Source organism: Dipodomys spectabilis, unplaced genomic scaffold (assembly GCF_019054845.1).
Source record: "Dipodomys spectabilis isolate Male_0828 unplaced genomic scaffold, ASM1905484v1 ptg000085l, whole genome shotgun sequence".
In the NCBI taxonomy this organism is placed as follows: Eukaryota; Metazoa; Chordata; class Mammalia; order Rodentia; family Heteromyidae; genus Dipodomys; species Dipodomys spectabilis.
In genome coordinates this window covers 4,791,436-4,812,500 of record NW_024870762.1, presented here as the reverse complement: position 1 = coordinate 4,812,500, position 21,065 = coordinate 4,791,436, and the positions used below count along the sequence as shown (strand labels likewise).

Genomic DNA, 21,065 nt, shown 5'->3' with positions numbered 1-21,065 from the left:
GATCTACATGGAGACACCATAAATAGAGCTCACAGAGAGGACAAATGTGGAGGCTCTCTTTAGTTTGGGGAGTTGTTCTGTGGAAATTATTTGGGATGCATATGATAAACATAGGTAGCCACCTAAAAATCAGTCATATTTTTTAAGGGATGCTGCCTGGAAACAATGACCCAGTTAGCACTCTTCCTCCCATAATTCCTACTTGTTTAGCCCTCATGTGTGCACTAAGGTTGAGTGTTCCTAACCACACCAGGGGAAGACTCTGCATCCTCACTGTCATGGTTAGAGCGGCCGTGCAGGGTCCTCAGGGGACTCAAGCCACAAGCACATCATGCTGGAAAATAGAAGATGAGAGCCAGGGGAGTAGATCATCTTTATCCAGTGAGAGCCATGACCCTTCTGCATCCACATCCCAAGTAATGAGAATCAAGGTATTCATTGGTTTGGTGCTGGATTGGGTGATTTCAATGGGGAGAAACCAATCTGCATATTAGCAGTGGATAGCATCATCAGTTGCCGGGCAGAGATTCACTATGAAGGTCTTTAAAACTCAAAACTTCCATTGTTAAAAGGGTTATTTCCATTGTTTATGTGAAAAGTTAGATCCAGTTATATCTGAAAAACTTGAATTGAGCCACCAGGGTGAGACATCTCTGTGTTGGCAGGCGAGGCATTCATCAGCTCAATTCACATGATACTTGAGGACGGAGTGAGTTGGACAACTGCATGTGTGGACATGTTTAGGGATAAAGGGAATGGAGAGTAAATGATTGCACATCAGGACAAGTTTCATCTTGTGTTGACTGTGCCTTGACTAGGTATTGTAGATTGGGGATATCATTAACTTCTCACAGTTGAAATGAGGGCACTGCAATCTTTCAAGCATTTTAGTTTTGCTGTGATTTTGGAGAACCCATGAGAAGCAGCGTTCCACTGTAACTGATCCTTTGAAGAATTAAGTCTATATTTCTTTTTCCATCTTAATGTGTGTGTGTGTGTGTGTGTGTGTGTGTGCGCGCGCGCTGGTGCTGAAATTTGAACTCGGGGCCTAGGTGGTATCTGTGAGCTTCCTTTGAGGCACAGTGCCACTTTTTCTGAGTAGTTTATTGAGGATATGAGCCTCATGGGCTTTTATACTTAGGCTAGCTTTGAATTGCGATCCTCAGATCTCAGTCCTTTTAATAGCTGGGATTACAGGATGTGCCACCAATGACCCACCACTTTTGGCTTTAAAAAATTACTTTATGGTTTATACACACTTGGTGAACAGAGGAATTACAGTTGCATGAATAAGGCAATGAGTACACTTCCTTTTATATAGTGTTTTCTGCTCCCTTACTGTCTCCTAGTCCCTCTGTCGCATCTCTATCCATGAGTTGTGCAATTCACTTTTGGCTTTCCTGAAGTTCATTGGAGATAAGAGAGTCACGGACTTTCCAGCCCAAGCTGGGTTCAAACTTTGATCCTAGTGTCTCAGTCTGCTGAGTTACTTAGTATTACAACTAGGAGCCACAAGTGCCTGGATAATTTCTTTTCATTTTATTCATTATTATCTTACTTTCTTATTTCATTAACTTTAGTTGCACAAAAAGTCTTTAAATGTTTAATCATCTTTTTTCACAAAATGATTTACATTTACCATGTCAGTTTGTGACTACATTTGCCCACTTTTCCTCTTCTTAACATTTAGGAACATGGCTGATAAAGAAAATCCAGAGGCAGTCATTTTACTGAGTAAGTGTTTCAAGTTTATCTGCTGCTGTCACTGATTTCAGTGACCAGAATCCACATGGGCACTGGGATGGGAAGCTGTCTACACAGAATGAAAGCCTGAAGAGAATCTTTGCACTTAGCAACAGGGAAAGACCACCCCCTAAAGCAAACCACACAGAGGCTCAGCGATCAACATGGGACTCAGCCTTAAACACATCCCTGCTTTAAAATAATTGTGAAAAGCTTTCAATGCTTCAACCCTACTTTCCATTATGATTGTCTCGTTTCGTTGAGAGTGTGTCCATTCATTGTGCCATTTCACCTGCTCTGCCTCAGCAATGACTATAGAAAGCCCTGCTAATCAGCTGGTATGTGTTTGATTCAACAGTTTGCCTGAGAGCCACCAGTAAAGTAAATATCAGGGACCCCAAATGAAAACAGAATATGGAATCTTAGACTTAAAGTGTCTCCATTTTTTTTTTTTTTTTTTTTTGGTCGGTCGTGGGGCTTGAACTCTGGGCTTGGGTGCTATCCCTCAGCTCTTCAGCTCAAGGTGAGCGCCCTACCGCTTGAGCCACAGGGCCACTTCTGGTTTTCTAGTGGTTTATTGGAGATAAGAGTCTCATGGACTTTCCTGCCCAGGCTGGCTTTGAACTGTGATCCTCAGATCTCAGCCTCCTGAGTAGCTAAGATTACAGGTGTGAGCCACTGGTGCCAGGCATCTCCATATTTTTTACTTTATTAATTTAATAGAAGATACATACCTGTGAACTAGCCAAAGGGGAAACCAAAATTAGAAGAACAGATGTGTTATATGTATCATGTTGATCATTCATTTTTAAATGAAGGGCAGGGTTCTTACATTTAAAGAACCTATACTTGTTTTCTTCAGGAGTTAAGTATCTAAAAAGTTTTCACCAATAAAGATCCACAATTTATGAAATAGTGAAAATGCTTGGATAGATATTGTGATAAACTGGAAATTTGGAAATACATTAATTCAGAATCTGCTACTGATATGGAATAACTTTGAATGATGTGTCTGAATTTCTTCTCACAATATCAGAAAAATAAATAACACCATAGTTTTCTTTCTTTTGGACAAACAAGGAACTGCATGAAAAACCTATAAGAAATAAGATTTTTCACTCCATGTTTATTTGAGAAAAAATATAAAACAAAGTATTGTGATACAAGGCCAGTTGGGGTGGGGGCGGCGAGGAGCAGAAGGTTTGAATGCAAAGGGGCCAGGAGAGAGTGCAGGGCAGATCTTGCGGTCTGTCCTGGGGCTTTGCTCAGGGACAAGGGCTGAGTGGGATACAATCTGCTGGAGCAATTTCATGAGGAGAGGTAGGGGCAGAGGTCCTTCCTTCCCAGCTGTCCACCTTCACTTCAGCTCAGGAGTCCTGCAGGAGGCAGCGGACAGAATGTTGTCAGACCTAATACAGAAAAAGGCTTTCCCCCCTTATAAATGCTTCTCATTATAACATGTGGGAAGAGGTGGGGGGACTTTCAACCAGCCCTCAGCCAATGCTGCTTTACAGCACTACTTAGAACTGGACTGAGGGCCTGGACACTGACCCTTAAATTTTTTCATTCAACTTTGGCACTCTACCACTTGAACTACAGCTGGTTAACTGGAGAGAACAATCTCAAGAACTTTTCTGCTCTGATGAGCTTTGAATCAGGATCCTCAGTTCTCAGCCTCATGAGTAGCTGGGATTATAGGCTTGAACCACCAGGGCTGGCTATAGCACAGCTTTTTATTCAATGCAAAGTGGGCCTGGGGCACTGCACTTGCCTAATATAACATGCATAAGGCCCTGAGTTTGAATGACAGGACCACAAAAGCACAAAAGAAACAAATAAAGAAAAATGTGCAGAGAACAAGGTTTAGTTCATATTTCTGCTTCATCAAAAAATTTGCCTCTAGTTCTTTCACAGTACTTCTGCTTGTCTCATTGTTGTGAGAGAAGCAAGTCTGTCTCTGAGAGAGGATTAGAGAACATTACCTGCTGGCTGAAGTCCAGAGTTTCCTGCAATGGAGACAAAAAGGACAGATAATTAACTCTACAGAAGCCAAACTAGCTTCAAACCCAGCAGCCTAGACTCACATCTGCCACCTGAGACTTCTCCAACACCACTGAGGCAGGAGAGATGGAGGAGGGGACACAGAGGAGACAGGGAAATTAACTTATACTTAATAAATCAAAACAGGGCCAGACTCAGAAGTTAAAACCTGGAAGCAACTAAAAAGCAGTTAAACTTCCATCCACTCAAATGCTATGTTACAAGAACTAGGAGAGCTCATCAGGGCAACCTAAATATGGTAAGATAACAGAATCAAGCAACTCTGTAAATGAGTAGATACAGTAAGATGACAATCTTAACCAGAGAGGGGAAGCCCTAAAGCTCACCTATTTCCCCCATGTTTCTGGGAGGACCAGAGACAGCTCCATATTTTAGAATACTAAGCAGCATCTCTCTTAGCCACTGAGAAGCACTGCCTGGTTGGGGGCTGCTACATGACATGACCACATCACCCAGTTCAGAAAAAATGAACAGGGCAGATAACAGCCACCATTTTGAATCTTTAAGTGCCATTTCCTGCACGTGGGGAGTAGGGAATATTTTTCTTGCTTTCTAATTCTTCCTGCATTAACCTTGTTGTACTAAAATAAATCCTGCTTAAAACTTTCATCTTATAAGTCTCTTTCCTTTCAGAAGACACCATGACAGGATTCTCTTTTTTTGTTTTGGTGGGTTGTGGGGCTTGAACTCAGGGCCTGGGCACTGTCTTTGAACCTCTTTATGCTCAAGGCTAGTGCTCTACCACTTGAGCCACAGTGTCACATCTGTTTTTTGAGTGGTTAATTGGAAATAAGAGTATTGCGAGGCCTTTTCTACCCAGGCTGGCTTCAAACCGCGATCCTCATATCTCAGCCTCCTGAGTAGCTAGGATTACAGGTAGGAGCTTCTAGCTCCTGGCTACATGATATGCTGTTCATAAAGCTTAGGGAGACCCTCATGCATTCTGTGGTGATAGTTTTGGAATTACTTTGACAGCTAAGGTCACATGAGAAAAGGAAACTACCCACAGGCCCATAGGTGTCCTTAGAATTAACCTCAGTGAAGTCACATTTCTCTAAAAAAATAAGTTCTGTGGACCAAGATTCTCAGATACCAGAAACTTCCTTACCTTTTGAGTTCCTGTGGTAGATGAACAGCCCTGCACCCAGGAAGAGCAGCCCCAGCACAAAGCCCCCAACTCCACTCATCATCTTGCCCTGCGCAGATCCAGATTGGGGCTCTGAAAGGAGACGCCAGGATTAGTTACGTGTGTACAAAATCAGAAATTCTCTTATGAGACCCTAAGACTCAGACTCTTGAGAAGATAAAAGCCTGCCTCAGATGAATGAGATTTGGCTATTCCTGGAAAAAAGAGAATTAAAAATCACCTTGAACCAGGCCCCAGTGGCTCATGCCTATAAACCCAGATACTGAGCGGCAGAGAATTGAGGATTGTGGGTGTAGGTCAGCCTGGGTAGAAAAGTCTATGAGGTTCATATCTCCTATTAACCACACAAAACCTAGGAGTGAAGCTGTGGATCAAGTACTAGAATGATATCGTTGAGAAAAGAAGCTAAGGGATGTTACACAGGCCTTAATATCATGCTCTGGTACCAGCATGTGGGTGTACACACACACACACACACACACACACAAATACACATGCACAGACACACACTCATTACACTTAGTAATGAAAAGATATATATTCTGAATTTATGAAATTATCACATGGCTGAAGGGCCACCTGCTCTGTGAAAACTGTGGAACTCAGTCACATCACAGAGCTGGTAAAGGATGCGGGAGCTAATGGCGGAGTTAGGACAACAATTATGTCAGGAAGGACCCTGCATTGCTACTCTTCTCAGATCACAGTGAACAACCCAGACAGTAGCACCCACACATAAGCTCAGCCCTGAGGCTGAGGCTGGGCCAGGACTGAGGAGGTAACTAGGACCTGTGGTGTCACAGGGCTTTCAGAACAGTGTCCTGATTGACACACCCATGTCCCCATGGCTCATTGGTGTTTCTAGAAACATCTCAGCCTTCCTGCCCCCAGCGACCAACACTGAAGGAGAGAGCATGGAATGGGTGAGAATCCAGTGTGGGGAGAGAATCCTGAAGCTGTGGTATAGGGAGAGGAGCCCTGCACTCCGCAGGCAGCCAGGTCTTCATCTGGCCTGAGGCTTTATACAGTCACCAACATGCTCACTCACTCCACTGCACGGTGACAGGACCGTCCAGGCTGGGGTGCTCCACGTGGCAGGTGTAGACGTCCCCCTGTTGGGGGGTTATCTCCAGCATCACCATGATCTGGAAGGTCCAGTCTCCATTGTAGACCAGGCCTGTGGACACTACCCCAGCCTCCTCTTTGTGGCCATTGCGGAGCCATCTGACTTCAATGTTGCCTGGGTAGAATCCATGCACAGCGCACACCAGGAGGTTGTGGTGCTGCAGGGGTTCAGACTTTGTGGGGTACACAGTCACCATAGGCTTAACTGGGGAAGAAAAGGCAGAATAAGTCAGAAGACAGCAGAATCCTCCTTGGTTTGCTGCCTTCCTGTGTTTGTCCAACATTCCCAGGTTCCAGTCCTGGCTGGTGATACAAGTTCTAACTGGTAGCACCATGGAAAAGCAGGCTACAGGACTTGCAGATGGTAGGATAAATGGATAAAACTTGCCTGACAATGAAATGCAGGCACAAAAGAATGAGGGATAAGAAAACAACGAATGAAGAATTAAAGATGGGGCTCTTCATCTTTGGCTCCATGACCTTACAGCAACCAGAAAGGAGAGTCATAACCATGTGTCTGTCTCAACGACTCTAATTCTCTGGATTAAGCCAAGGCCAGGCTCTGTGAGAAGGAAGGTGGTTGGATGGGCTTATGCTCTGTCTTCCTGTGGCATGTCCACGACACAGGCTCTCTTTCTCTCTTTCTCATTTCTCTACTGATAATTCTTCCCCTCACCTTCACCATGTGCACACCTTGCCTGTCTTCTCTGGCCCAGCATAAGAACTGAGGTCCCCTTAGCTGCCCTGAATTTCTGGTAATGTATTTGTGGTAGTAGTCAGGTAGTCAGAGATTAAATATGTCTTTTTCTCGTTTGGATTCACTGATAATTTCAAAATAATCAGTTGAAAGGAATTGAGGAAATCCCCTTTTTCAATCAGTGGTGGGGTGCTGTGCCACTGGCCTATTACCCCAGCTAGGAGACTGGGTGCAATGGCGGGAGGCTGTCATCCCGTGAAAGGAGGAGACTCCTGCAGAAGTGAGGTGAGATGCAGACATAAGGAGCCCGGCGATAATGTTGTTTCAAATAACTCTCATGAGCAGAGTCAGACGTTAACTCCAGAGGAGGAAAAAGCAGTTCAACTTCCCGACCACTATACCTTCTGCTAGGTGCTGAGTTCAAGAGTGGAGACCTGAGACATGCTATCTGAATCTGCCCTTCCTATGAAGGTGCAAAACCCTGCCAGCTCCATCAGTGGGTAGAGGTGGACAGTGGGAGGCAAATCTGGGAAAAAGAGGCCCTGTCTAAAGCTCAACGATTTCCCCAAGGTTTATATAGGCTCCAAACCTTCTTCATATTTTAGAACATGAGCAGCACTCGTCTTGGCCGTACTGAACCATGGTGCAATGCTCAGGAGTTGAGGAGCTCCACAATCACATGCAACCCACCAGGAAGAATGAAGGCCACTGCCATCTTGATTCTTGACCACCCTTTCCTATGTGGGAACCACGAATTATAGATCTCTCATTTTCCATTTCTCTTTGCTTTGCCCTTCTTTTTAAAAAAATTTTCTTTGTTGAGATTAAGTGGTTATAAAAATTTCACAATATTGTGAAACAGTGATACTTAGGTAAAGTACTAAACACATTTTAACCTTTGTTTTGTTTTGTTGGTCATGGGCTTGAACTCTGAGCCTGGCACTATCCCCCAGCTCTTCAGCTCAAGGCTAGTGCTCTACCACTTGAGCCACAGTGCCACTTCTGGTTTTCTCATGGTTTATTGGAGATAAGAATCTCACAGACTCCTTCCCAGGCTGGCTTTGAACCATGATCCTCAGATCTCAGCCTCCTGAGTAGCTAGCATTACAGGCGTGAACCACTGGCACCAAGCCACATTTTAACCTTCACAAGGCAAACCGTCATTATCATGGTTCATAACACTTGTGAAGTCTACACATTTTGATGATACAACTATTTCTTCCAAATCAGGAGACATGTACATTTCTTTCCTTTTGCTTAGGATGAGCCATTCCCTCTTTCTCACTCCCTCCCTCCCTTCGCTGCCCTTGAGTTGCTTAGTTCACTTTCATCCATGTCCAGCGCAGCTGATGGCCTCTGCTCTATGTTACCCCCTGTTTCCCTCTGCGTCTGTGCCTGCTCCTGGCTTCCCTCAGATGTGCACATGTGTATTCCATATGTGGGGCCAAGAACATGGAGTCATCTAAAAACAAGGCCACAAAATAAGAAGAGGTCCTTTGTTGCTTGAGTACTGTTTACCTTGCCATATCTTGTCTCATTTTGAATTTAACATCCACCTATCAGGGAGACCATGTGCCTTTGTCTCTCTGAGCTGGGCTTACCTCACTCATCATGATTTGGTCTAGTTCCATCCATTTCCCTGCAAAGGCCATTGTTTTGTTCTTTTTAATGGCTACATAATATTCCATTGTATATAGGTATCACAATTTATGGAAGCATTCATCTGTTGTGGGGCATCTGGGTTGTTTCTTATCTTGGGTATTGTGAACAGTTGCTTAGCCCTTGTTATATTAAGAACAGTCCTTGCTGAAACTTTGCCCTTGTGGGACTGTTTTTGTGAAAGGCTCCTGAAGTGCCTTTCATGAGTGGATGTCAAGGACCTGTGGATTTTCCTGGGCAGGGGTGGTTTGGAGCCCTCACCTGTCATCTGATGACAGAAGGCCCACAGGCCAGCCTGGGCATAAAGTGGATCCTCACTGTAAATAATCAAGGAGGGGAGGTGGTGGAGACCTGGTTCCAGTGGTGGAGCACCTACCTGACTTGCAGGCTGGAGGCCTGAGTTCCACCCTGAATTGTGCCAAAAAAAAAAAAACAAAGAAAGGAAGAAAAAGAAAAAAAAGGGGGGGGGGAGTGAGGGGAAGGATGGAGGGGGAGGGGAGGACAAACTGTTAGGGGAGGGGGAAATGGGGAGGGAGGGAGGGGAGAGGGGGTAGGGGAGGAGGACAGAGGACAGGGAAGGGACAGGAGGGGGGAGGGAGGGGAATAGGAAGGGAGGGGAGGGAGGGTAGGGAGGGTAGGGAGGGGAGGGGAGGGGAGAGGGGAGGAGCTGGAAGCAGGACAGGGAGGGGGAGGGGGGAGCAGGGAGCCTGCAGCAGGGCCAGGAGGGAGGGAAGGGTGGAGGGGGAAGGGTGTGAGGGAGGGGATGTGTAGGGGCAGGGGGAGCAGGGAGCAGGTGGGGAGGGAGCAGAGGGGAGGGGGGAGGGGAGAGGGGGGAGGGAGAAGGGTGTGAGGGAGAGGAAGGGGAGGGGGAGGGGGAGCAGGTCAGGGTCCGATGTGAGGGGGAGGGGAGGGAGGGAAGGAGGAGGAGGGGGAGGGGAGGGGAAGTGAGCAGGGGTGGGAAGGGAGGAGGAGGGAGGGAGGGAAGAGGGGGTGGTGGGAGCAGACTGGGGAGGGAGGGGAGGGAGGGTAGGGGTGGGGGAGGGGGAGGGAGAGTAAGAAGCAGGGAGGGAGGGGGAGGGCAGCGGGGCGGGAGGGCGTCTGGAAGTTATTCGTTTCCATCACCTTCTGCTCTGTGTTTGGGTTCAGATCTGAGCGTTTTCTCAGGCTGGCAGCAGAGGCGGGCGGCGCACAGGCACATGCGCACACGCGCAGGCGCACGCGCACCCGCACGCACGCGCCCCGCGCCCCGCCCTCCCCGCACGCACGCGCCCCGCGCTCCGCCCTCCCCGCACGCACGCGCCCCGCGCTCCCCGCACGCACGCGCCCCGCGCTCCGCCCTCCCCGGCGCACGCGCCCCGCGCCTCCCGCACGCACGCGCCCCGCTCACCTTCGCGCTGCACGGTGAAGCCTTCGAAAACCCCGTAGTTGTGTCTGCAGTAGGTGTCCACCGCCGCCCGCCTGTCCTCCAGGAGGTCCTGCTGCCTGTTCCAGTACTCGGCGTCGGGCCGCCCCAGCTCGGTCACCGCGCGGAACTCCCCGACGTCGCTGTCGAATCGCGCGTACTCCGCCCCGTTGTAGAAGAATCTCTCCAGTAAGCGCACCCGCTGCGTGCCGTTGAGGAAGTGACACTCGCCTATATGTTGTTCCAGGAACCGCGCTGCGGGGACAGGAGCGGTTACTGCAGGGGCCGCGTTGACCTCTGACCCCAGGACTCGGGCTCTGAAGGATCAGCTCCCTGCAGGACCCCGAGACGATTGGACACGAGACGGAGACAGTGACCCCCGAGGACGAGGATGAGGACGCCCCATCGCACCGGAGCCGCCTGTGTGAGGAGGGGGTGCGGGGCGGGGCGGGGCGGGGCGGGCCCCGCACACTTCCGGAGTCAGGCACCTGACATCACCAAGTCCACCAAGAACAGAGCAGGCGGCAGACCCGGGAAATTTGCACCCATTCCCCACAAAACGTGGGACAGTCCTCCCCTCCCTACCTTCTATTCGGAATCTACAACCTCCCTTCCCCGCAGGGAGAGGATCAGAAGCGCGAGCTTTCCCTCCCAGGGCTCTTATTCTGGGCCCAGAGTAAAGCAGCCTTAGTTCTGTCATTCCAGCAAGGCCCAATGTCTCCCTCTAGAGGGGGGGAGCGGGGGAGGGGGGGAGGATGGAAGAGAAACACGAGAGAGACAGGATGTAGACAAGAAGAGGCACCTTTGGGAACAGAGTGGGGCCAGAGTGTGGAAAGTCCTGAGGCCTCTGGAGAGGCCTGCTGTTTGCAGAGAGGCCTGGGGAGAGTGGAGAGGCCTGCAGAGAGGGAGGAAGGAAGGAAAAGGAAAGGCCTGCCCCAATGGAGGTTTGGAGGTCTGGAGGTTTGGAGGTTTGCTGACCGACTAATAGAAGGTTTGCAGACTGACTAATGGGAGGTTTGCAGACTGACTAATAGGAGGTTTGCTGACCGACTAATAGGAGGTTTGCAGACTGACTAATGGGAGGTTTGCAGACTGACTAATAGGAGGTTTGCTGACCGACTAATAGGAGGTTTGCAGACCGACTAATAAATGTCGAGGCTGTTCTTTGGAGGTTTGCAGGTGAAGGCTGCTCTTGGCTCTGGGTAGCTAGCCCATGACAAGTTAGTCATAGATCCCTTTCTAGTGTAAATAAAATTCTTTTGTCACCTATAACCCTGCTTCTGAGGATTGTCTCACTCCCAGGTCAGTACAGTTGGAGCCCCAGCAAGATAATCCATCTGCATGGCAGCAGGCCTTGGCCCCCAGAAAATCCCTCACAGGTGAGCACCTCAGCCCTCAGGGAAGAAAGCCTCCCTCCAGCATCTGTTTCCCAAGGACCAACATAGACAGGAGTCATTAGGAAACTGCAGGGGTATGTCTGGGCAGGCCTGCGTCTGGAGAGACTCACTGGAAGGCTGGACATAGCACTACTTCCCAAGTCCAAGGCCGGGATGAGGTGTTGCCCTCCACCTCCTGGGACTTCCTCAAGAGGTCATCTGAGGCTTCCTCAAGAGGTCATCTGAGACCTTCTTGGGAGGTTATCTGGGTCATGTGGGACATGTGGATTGAGTGTGTGAGGCTACTTGTCTGTCTGTTTTTAGTAGTTCTATCTGTATCCTGTATATACCTCTATTTAATCCTTTTTCCAGGTTGGCAAAACAATGTGCTAAGGTTCTTGTAGATGAAACTGTAACTGAAAAATCTTCTGCCCAGTGTTACAGGCCCCAGAGGAAGACCCACTGGTGCACTCTCCCTCCTGCTCTGTGCCATTAGCACCTCAGATGTGAAGTCCCCACCCCCACCCCATGCCAGAAGTGGTTCCTTGTACCAGCCTGAGGTAGTAAAGGTGGTGCAGTCCCCTTACCACCCCTGAGACAGGAGCATGGGGGAGACTGTGGGCAGGCCCTGTTTCTAGGGTATGTTCCCTTTACAACTAGTGACCTGTATAACAGGGAACAACAAAACAGTGTTTGTCACACACCAGCCCACCTGGGACGATTGCCAGCAACTTTTACAGGTGCTGTTCACTTTGGAGGAAAGGGAGCAAATCTGGCACAGTGCCTTGAAGGCAGTCCTTGGACCACATGGTTTTCCCACTGATGACCCAGTGCGTTTGGAGTGAGTCTTTTGCCAGACTCACTCAAGCTGGGAATCCAACAGCGATCGAGGTAAGGAGGCGCTTACCAATTATTGCAGGCTCTGTTGGCAGGGATACGGGCAGCAGCTAGGAAGCCAACTAATTTATCTAAGGTGAGTGAGACAATACAGCTCCCAGAGATTCCCTCACTGCTGTTCTGGAATGTCTCTTGGCAGCTATAGGACTTGTATGCCTACAGGTCCTGAGGCCCCAGAGAATCAGAGAGCCCTAAACATGGCCTTGGTTACCCAGTCGGCCCCAGATATTAGGAAAAAACCTTGAAAGGTTAGACAGTTTTGAGGGAATGGTGTTATCTGAGGTGGTTGTGGTTGCCCAGTGGGTGTTTGATAACAGAGATACAGTAGCAACACCAGGACAGGGATCAAGAAACTCTTGGCAATGGTATGACTTGTTTCTAAATGCCAGTAGGGAACCTCTAGGACTAGACTAGTGTGTTTATTGCAAGGAAAACAGACATTGAAAAAGGATCGTCCAAAGATGGAAAATGACAGGTTAAGTTAGGGAGTTATCTGCCTGAAAACATAGTCCATGTCTCCTGAGAAACATGGAAAGGAGCTTGGGGCTCTGAAATCTAACCTTGATGAACTTAAAAATCTCTGGCCAGGCACTGGTGGCTCACGCCTGTAACCCTCGTTACTCAAGAGGCTGAGATCTGAGGATCGCAGTTCAAAGCCAGCCTGGGAAGGAACATTCATCAGACTCTTACCTCTAAATACCAGAAAACCAGAGTTAGTGTCATGACTCCAGTGGAAGTGTCCTTGCCTTGAACTGAGGAGCCCGGGGACAGTGCCAGGCCCAGAGTTCAAGCCCCACAACCAAAAAGAAATCAGCTCTCTGAACTGAACGAAAAATGTGGTGAGGACCAAGAAAAATTCACGCACTCCTGTCTGAAAACACTGGCTTAAAGAAGACTCTGCACCTCCAGTACATGCCAGTCAGAACTACAGAGAGGCTAAAAGCACATTCAACAGCATGCTGGAGAGAACCAAGAGAAAATTATTGGACATGAAGAAAAGATTTGAAGACATAATCCAGGAATTGTAAAAGCCAAAGATGCGAACAAAATCCTCAAAAGGAACCTGGAAAACTCTCAGAATGAAATGAAAGCCATGTACATCAGCCTGTGTGAGCATGAGGCCGAGCTGAGTGGGGGTTAGAGGGCCCCACAGATCAGAATTTGAAGGAGCCACAGGAAGCAACGCTGCCGTCCTGGCTGACTCCAAGCCTGGCCAGGAGGAGATCCTGATGCTGCACATGGAGATCAAGACCCAGAAGAAGGAGCTGGACATGATCCAAGAACGTAATAGCCTTGAGTGCACGACAATTATCAGCTTTGGAAGAGTGTAGGCAGAAATTCAAAGCAACAGAGAGAAACTAAAAGAGCAGATAGTGGAGCAGACACAGAAGTGCCATGTAAGAAAAGCAGAGGCCAAGAAAAGTGAGCAGGCTTTCCCTCGATGAAGTCCACTTCCCACAATTCACCAGGTGAAGTTCCTCTCTTACAGGCTCTCTCCATATGTTCCATCTTTCCAGCATTTACCTGTTGGCAACTTTCCACATACATTACATAGGCTTGGCAGGCTGAGGCCACACTGGATTTCAAGACAGTTTTAGGCAGTGGCCTGGGGCAATTTACCAGGTGACAAATAACCAGATATAAGCAGACAGGGAAGGCTTGAGTCTGGAACCACTTTTTGCAAGTGCAGTCTCCACATTTGCATAGAAGAGGCCAAGAAAAGTGAGCAGGAAAACAACAGGCTCAAGAAGGAGATTGTCACTCACCAGAAAGAGTTAAAGGACAGGAATTCTCTGATAGGGAATGCCCAAGAAATGGAAAGAGCAGTAGGCAGAAAAACAGAAGAGGAAACAAACAGTTGAAAGATCTGTCAACAAATACACTGGAGTGAAGAATGAGGAAGAGAAGCTATTAGAGGAAAAGGCCAAATAGACTGCCAAGATCCTCACCACACAAAGTCTAATTCAGAAGCAGCATGTCCCAATGGAGCAGGTGGAGGTGCTGAAAAAGTCTTTCAATAGCACTGTGGAGAACTTAAAGGAGGAGCTGAAGAGCAAGCAAAGGAGCTGTGAGAAGGAGCAGCAGGCTGGGAGCAGGCCTCAGCAGCAGTTGGACAATCAAAGCAACTCTCCTGTGCCCCTGGCAGAACACTTGCAGGTTAAGGAGGCCTTTGAGAAGGAGGTTGGATCATGAAAGCAAGCTGGAGAGAAAAGGAGGAAGAAGAAAGCCAAAATAAGCCAGAAGAAGTCTCCAAGCTCCAGACTGAGGTTCAGAGTACTAAACAAGTGTTAAAGAAATTAGAGACTCCTGAGGTTCAGGGAAACAAATGAGCTGATCAGGTAGCTTGGGAAGCTGCCCCAAAACCAGTGGGCCTCTACAGCTATTAGTCATTAAGATGAAAGGAAGAAGCAATAAAAACAGTGGTAATGTATGCAAATGTAGAGACTGCCTTTAGTTACAGGCTCAAGCCTTCTATGTCTGCTTAATATGGTAAATAGCATGATAAATTGCCCCAGGCACTGTCTAAAACTGTCTTGAAAACCAGTGGGCCTCAGCCTGCCAAGCATATGTACTGAATGTAGAAAGGTACCAACAGGTAAATGCTGGAGAGTCAGAACATGTGGAGAGGGTGCATAAGAGAGGAACCTCAGGGTGACTTTTGGGAAGTGGACTGCATGGAGGTAAAGCCTGGAAAGTATGGGTATTGGTATCTGTTAGTACTAGTAGACACTTTTCCAGGCTGGTCTGAGGCATTCCCAACAAAAACCAAAACCACTCACGTAACAGCTAAAACTTACTCCATGAAATAATTCCTTAATTCAGCTTACCCTGAGCAGTGGAGTTCGACAATGGGCCTGCCTTCATGGCCCAAGTCACTCAATTATTAGCTAAAGCCCTAGGAATAAGTTGGAGGTTACATTGTATTTATAGACCTCAGAGTTCAGGACAGGTGGAAAGAATTAATTGGACTTTCAAGGAAACTTCAACTAAAGTAATTACAGAGATGGGCCATGACTGGGTAAACCTCCTCCTCTTTGCTCTCCTCCAAGCAAGACACACCCCTTATGGTAGAGGATTCCCTCGCTTCAAAATAATTTATGATAGACTGCCCCTTTGGTTCCTAAACTGGGGGCAGCTATATTAACAGAAATGTCTAACCACAATCCTGCACAATCACTGCAACATGTTCTGTTGCGTGCCTGTCCTTTGGTAGCTGAGGCCCACCAAGCTCCTAGAAAAACTCCCCCACTCTCTCACCTGCGCAGCTGGTGTGGGGAAAAAGGCATCCTGCTCCTGAACTAGAGCCCAGGTGGCAAGGACCTTACTCAGTAGTGCTAACTACATTGTTGCTATTAAAGTTGCAGCATTGGATCCATCACTCTCAAGGGAAACAGGCAGTGGAACAATATCTAGATATGGCTACAACATGGTCTGTTCAGAGATACTCAGAGGATCCCCTAAAGATGACTCTTACTAAATGTTCATTTCTGTGTTAACAGGGACATGATTCTTTCCTGTGGTTACCCCTCCCTGTTCTTAATGCGTTACTATGGGGAGAGTTTTCTGCCCACACCTTTGTACAGGCAGCCTGTTATTATCTGTTGGATTTGCTGCACTTGAAGCCTGTTTGAGGGAGGAAGGGAGAATTTAGGATTTGTCTCAGAAGAAGCATGTAAAACTCAATTGGGCATGAAAACCAGTGGGGAATGTAAGAACCTGTGGGCAGAAGGCCCGCCCCACTCTGACATCATCACCCCATGGGCCAGGCTGCTGGAGGGGATGGGGCATCAAGAGGTGTCAAGCAGCAATTGGGCAGTGAGCAGCTTGGCGGAGGGCATCAGTGGGCAGTTGGAGCCATTGGAGTGGGGGAGAGGGCAGCCTGTAGATAGGCTGCATGTTCCAAGGATCAGAGAAGGGGACAGAAACATGGGAAAGAGAGACAGTGGAGATGGAGACAGCAAGAAGCTCCTCCCAGAGCAGAGTGGGGCAAGCCTATGAAAAGGCCTGAGGCCTCTGGAGAGGCCTGCAGAGAGGTCTATGGGGAGGGGAGAGGCCTGCGGCTTGTAGACAGGCCTGGGGAGAGGCCTGCAGAGAAGAAGGAAGGAAAAGCCTGCCACTTTGGAGGTTTGGAGGTCCCCGGACAAGGTAGTCACAAGCCCCCTTTCTTTCTTTTTTTTTTTTTTTCTTAGGTTTTCTTTTTTTTTTTTTTTTTTAATTGTGAAAATACTATACAGAGGGGTTACAATTACATGGGCAAGATAATGCCCATTTCTTATCACACATTGTAGCCTCCTCCTTTGTTTCCCCTTCCCATCCCATCCTCCCCAAGCCCCCTTTCTATTGTAAATAAAACTCTTTTGTGACATTTAACCATGCCTCCATGGATTTTCTCACGCTGGGGTCATTACAGAACCAGAAGATATGGAAAGCAAGATCCATAATGTAATCACTTCCCCAAACACCAGCACCCCACCCATTCTCCTTTCCTACCCCAGAGGCAGAACAAGCCCAGAGGGCAAGGAACCCCTGTGACATTACACCACATGGCACCTCACACACCCCTCCACTTGGGTGCTGTGCTGGGGACCACCAAGCAGGAGCTGGGTAAGGACTTGGCCCTCACAGCCCCTGGCCATTACCTCTCCCCCCATCCTCTTCCTCCTCTCCCCCTCCTCCTCTCCCCCCCTCCTCCTCCGCCTCATCCTCTTCCTCCTCTTCCTCCTCCTCCTCCTCTCCACCTCCTCCTCCTCCTCCTCTGTCTCATCCTCCTCCCTTGTCATCCTTCTCCTTCTTTTCCTCCTCCTTTTTCTCCCCCTCAGAAAGTTGCCTTCAATTCCCATGGGTGACTCCCCTTGATCTTCTTCCAGGGTCCCTGATCACTCTCCTCTGTCCCTTTGCTGCCCACCCTTCTTGGTTCCTAGGCACGATCTCTCCCTAAGTGACTTCTTTGACTTCTGGAAATCTAGCCCCGTACTTGTGTCAGTGATGCCAACATAATCCTCCCATCTCACACTCACCCTGAACGCAGCTCTCTTATGTTCACCTGACCCTTAACAGCTCCACACACACATTTCAAAATCATCTCAAACTTGAACTTGTAGCTTGTAATTGACTTTTAGCTTGTAATTGTCCCCTTGAAACCATGTCCTGTTGCTATCTTGCCTGGCTCTGCATAAAGCTCCACCAACCTCCTGACTATTAATTCAAAATTCTCAGGGATAAACTTGGTCCTTTCTCCACCCCTATGGTTAATGCATAGTTCATGCAAAGCCCTGCCCCTCAAATCCATTAGATATTGTCTTCATTATATCAAACCACAAGTTTGCCTTCCTCAAAAATTCCGCTATGATCCTAATTGGTCTACCTACTGCCACCTGTGAACCCCGATAATCCAATCTCACATATCGGCTAAACTTATTTTTAATTCCATATGAATTAAAATGCCTCAAAACCACATAGGAGTTTAAGTAAAACTTAGGTTTGCTTTGTGCTGATCCTAGGGCTTGAATTCATGGTCTGGGAACTGTCCCTTAGGTTTTTTGCTCAAAGCTGTTGCTTTACTAATTGAACCATGAATCTTCTTCCAGTTTTTGGTACTTACTGGGAGATAAGAGCCTGAGAGACTTTCCTGCCACTGCAGGCTACAAACCATGATCTTCAGATGTCATCCCCTGAGTAGCTAGGATTAGAGGCATGAACCATAGTGGCTCAAGAGCATTTAGGTTTCTTAACCTGTCTCTCAGAGCCCAGTAGGATTAGTTCCTGCCCTCAACTCCATACTACCTCACCTTCTGCCACCTGCACCCTATACTCCTGTTCACTCTGAAGCCACTCTGAACGCTGGGCTCTTCCTGAAGCCCAGGACACATGGTGCCACATTTCCAAATTCTTCTTCTTCTTCACCTTGTCTCTTAGGTCTTCAATTTGTTGTGTACTGTCTCTTATTCTTTCAAATAACTGCCACTCTCTTGGAGACACTTCCCTAACAACTAGAGTTGCCTGAATCTTATTGTATTTCTTCCACAATCCTGATTGGATCACCACCAATCCTGAGTATACCTACTCTCTCAAATATGTTTTTTAAATTAGAAGCTTGTAGATTTACTGCCTTACTTTCCTGTCATTAGAGGAGAATACTTTGGGTAAAGAACAGAGATCAGCATATAACTTACTCAAGAACTTATCTGTGATCTAAAGGAAAGCACCAGGGTTCTGGAACTTGACCTCAGTGGCTGACCTGGAAAGCAAGCAGTGTTTCAAGCTGCAGCACTCTTTTCTTTCCTTTTTTTCTTTTGTTATCTTTTTTTTTTTTTGTCGGTCATGGGGCCTGAACTCTGGGCCTGGGCACTGTCCCTCAGCTCTTCAGCTCAAGGCTAGCGCTCTACCACTCGATCCACAGTGCTACTTCCAGCTTTTTCTGTGTATGTGGTGCTGAGGAATGGAACCCAGGGCCTCATGCATGCAAGGCAAGCACTCTACCACTGAGCCATTTCCTAGTCCCTGCATCACTCATATTCAATGTCTTCCACATCCAGAGAAATTCAAACGAATTTCCTTTTCATCTTCCTTCTCAGTATCCACAGATAAGGAAAAAATGAAATAATCAAGGAAATTAAATTTTGTGGCCTCTGATGGATCTCTCAGAAACCTGTGCAAAGCTTATGCATTTTTAGTAGTGTCATTGAAATGACTGTCCCAAACAAAACAAAACAGCAAATGGAGATAGAGGTAAGAAGACATGGCTAGTTAAAGAAAAACAGACATTCGATATTTGTCAATAATGCATGAGTTCCCCTTTCTTGCCTATTGGTGTCTAGCCTCTTGAGTTGAAAGCAACGTTCAGGTTTTCTTTGTATACATGCTGCTCTGTGCTGTTCAAAGCACATGAAATTGCTGATATTTTGGACTGTGGCATAATTCAAGTGCTAAAATCCTTGCATTGCAAGCCTCAGTTCAATCAGATCCAGGGCTTTCAGAAACAATTGCTGATATTTTACTATTTTGACTTTTCAAACATTTGATTTTCAATATTGACTTCAAACTAGCTCAATCCTGTCTTATGGGCTCAAGCAACAGAATGTAGGATATATAGGAGAAAATGGTAACAAATATTGTAGGTTAAGAACGAATTCTTAAAATGAATCCTAACCTGTGTCAAATTTTGGAAAGATGCCTTAAGTACTTTAAGGCACAAAGAGCAATTGGCAGCTGTTCATTGTCTATAACAATGCTTCAAGGCAAAAGGAACTCTGCTTCAGCTACAAGGCACTGAACTCAAGAATACAAGATGATCACTAACCCCACCATCCTTCAAGGCATCCCCAACATAAGGACTCAGGCTTTCCAAACACCAGAGCTCAAGGACAAAGGAGAGAAGATATGAAGTGCAACTCCTGGCAGAATCTCTCACTGGCTTTCTCACATTTTCAGGAGAATGTAGCTAGTTCAATATTTAACTTTTAAACTTAAAACAAAAAAATAGAGCAGAATTATACACTGTACCAATAGACTAAAAAGAAAAGAATTATTCAGATAAAACAAACTACAACTATAATATAATATGCATATAATGACATCTTTTTAAAAAATTTCTTTTCTGGCATAATTCAATACAATGAAAGCAAGGGGTATATAGCAAGTTAGCTTAACATTATTTTTAAATCCACTTAATGCCTAGAGGGAATATCATCTAAGAGTAGAGATTTTACTGGAGAAGATGCCATTGAGACAAATTTCATAAAGGAGACAAGCTTTTACACTCCTGTTTGGTGGAAGTACTTTGGATTTCATACAAGTTGGATCAGGAATTATTGAAGAAATCTCAACTACTAAGGGTTTTGTCCTGGACAAAATGAGGAAGCTACCCCCTTCCTTCCCACACCCATAGTAGCTCAGCACCCGAGGTGTGCACTTACGTTGAAGGTCCCAGGTCAAAGCCACAGGCGGGCTCAGCACCATCAGCAGCACCATCAGAACTGCCATGTGGAAGCCTCCAGGGAGCCATGGGCACAGCATGCTGGAGATCAGAATGAACCCTCTCTACCCAGATCCCAAGTAATCACCAAGGTACTCATTGCTTTGATGCTGGATTGGCCAAGCTCAATGTGGACAAACCAATCAGCACTAGAGATGGAAAGCATCACCCGTTGCTGGGTAAAGGGTCAATATCAAGGTACTCTTCTGAAATGTGGCCATTTCTTTCTTTCAATAAGTTTTGTATTGAATATTTTAACTCTTTAACCCACACATATGTGAATAGTTTTCTTTGGGTCACTATCCTGGTCTGGTTGGGTGCTAGTCAGTGAGTGATATGTTCACAAGGTTGAGCCTTGTAGGGAGCTCATTCACTCACCTCTCATTTAAAGACAGATGTTTGTACAACCACTCCATCCTCAAGCTCCAAGAGCTTATGGACACCTTTGGCAAAGCAGCAGAGTACAAAATCAGTAGCTTTTCTGTATAGTAACAACACACAAGCAGAGAGGGAAATCAGTCAAACAATTCCATTTGAAATAGCCTCAGAATAAAATATCTAGGAATAAACCACCCAAGGAAGCAAAGACCTTTATAGAGAAAATGATTTAAAAAATATGAAGATATCGAAGATATCATCAGAAAATGAAGACACCTTGCGTCTTCGTGGATAGCTAGAATTAATATTGGCAGTATAGTCATTCTCCAACAAGATGTACAAATAGATCCCAGGGAATTTCTCTATTGAGATAGAGAAAACAATCCAAAAATTCATATGGAACAACCAAACTCCCCAAATAGCCATATTATTCTAGGCCAAAAAATCAAACAGTGATGCTGTGTGTCTCGGAGACCACTGACCTCCCTAAGCAAGGCTGAAGGCACCCGTGGCTACTGAGAAGTCACCATGCCAGGGATGCCTAAGTGGCAAGGGTCACTTGGGCAGAGGCTAAGTGACCACGCACAGGAGATCACTGGGCCTCG

The 21,065-nt window shown here is 46.9% G+C and overlaps 1 protein-coding gene across 1 annotated transcript; it reads right to left on the bottom strand.

Annotated features, from left to right (window-relative positions):
- Positions 1–2,849: 2,849 nt before the first annotated feature.
- On the bottom strand, positions 2,850–20,156 carry LOC122111154 (H-2 class II histocompatibility antigen, E-S beta chain-like). The gene is made up of 6 exons (XM_042683891.1): positions 20,024–20,156; positions 9,820–10,089; positions 6,000–6,281; positions 4,913–5,023; positions 3,726–3,749; positions 2,850–3,119 (listed from the first exon to the last, which is right to left on the bottom strand). The coding sequence occupies exons 1-6, from the start codon at positions 20,121–20,123 to the stop codon at positions 3,106–3,108; spliced, it is 801 nt and encodes a 266-aa protein (XP_042539825.1). The 5' UTR covers positions 20,124–20,156; the 3' UTR covers positions 2,850–3,105.
- Positions 20,157–21,065: the final 909 nt, after the last annotated feature.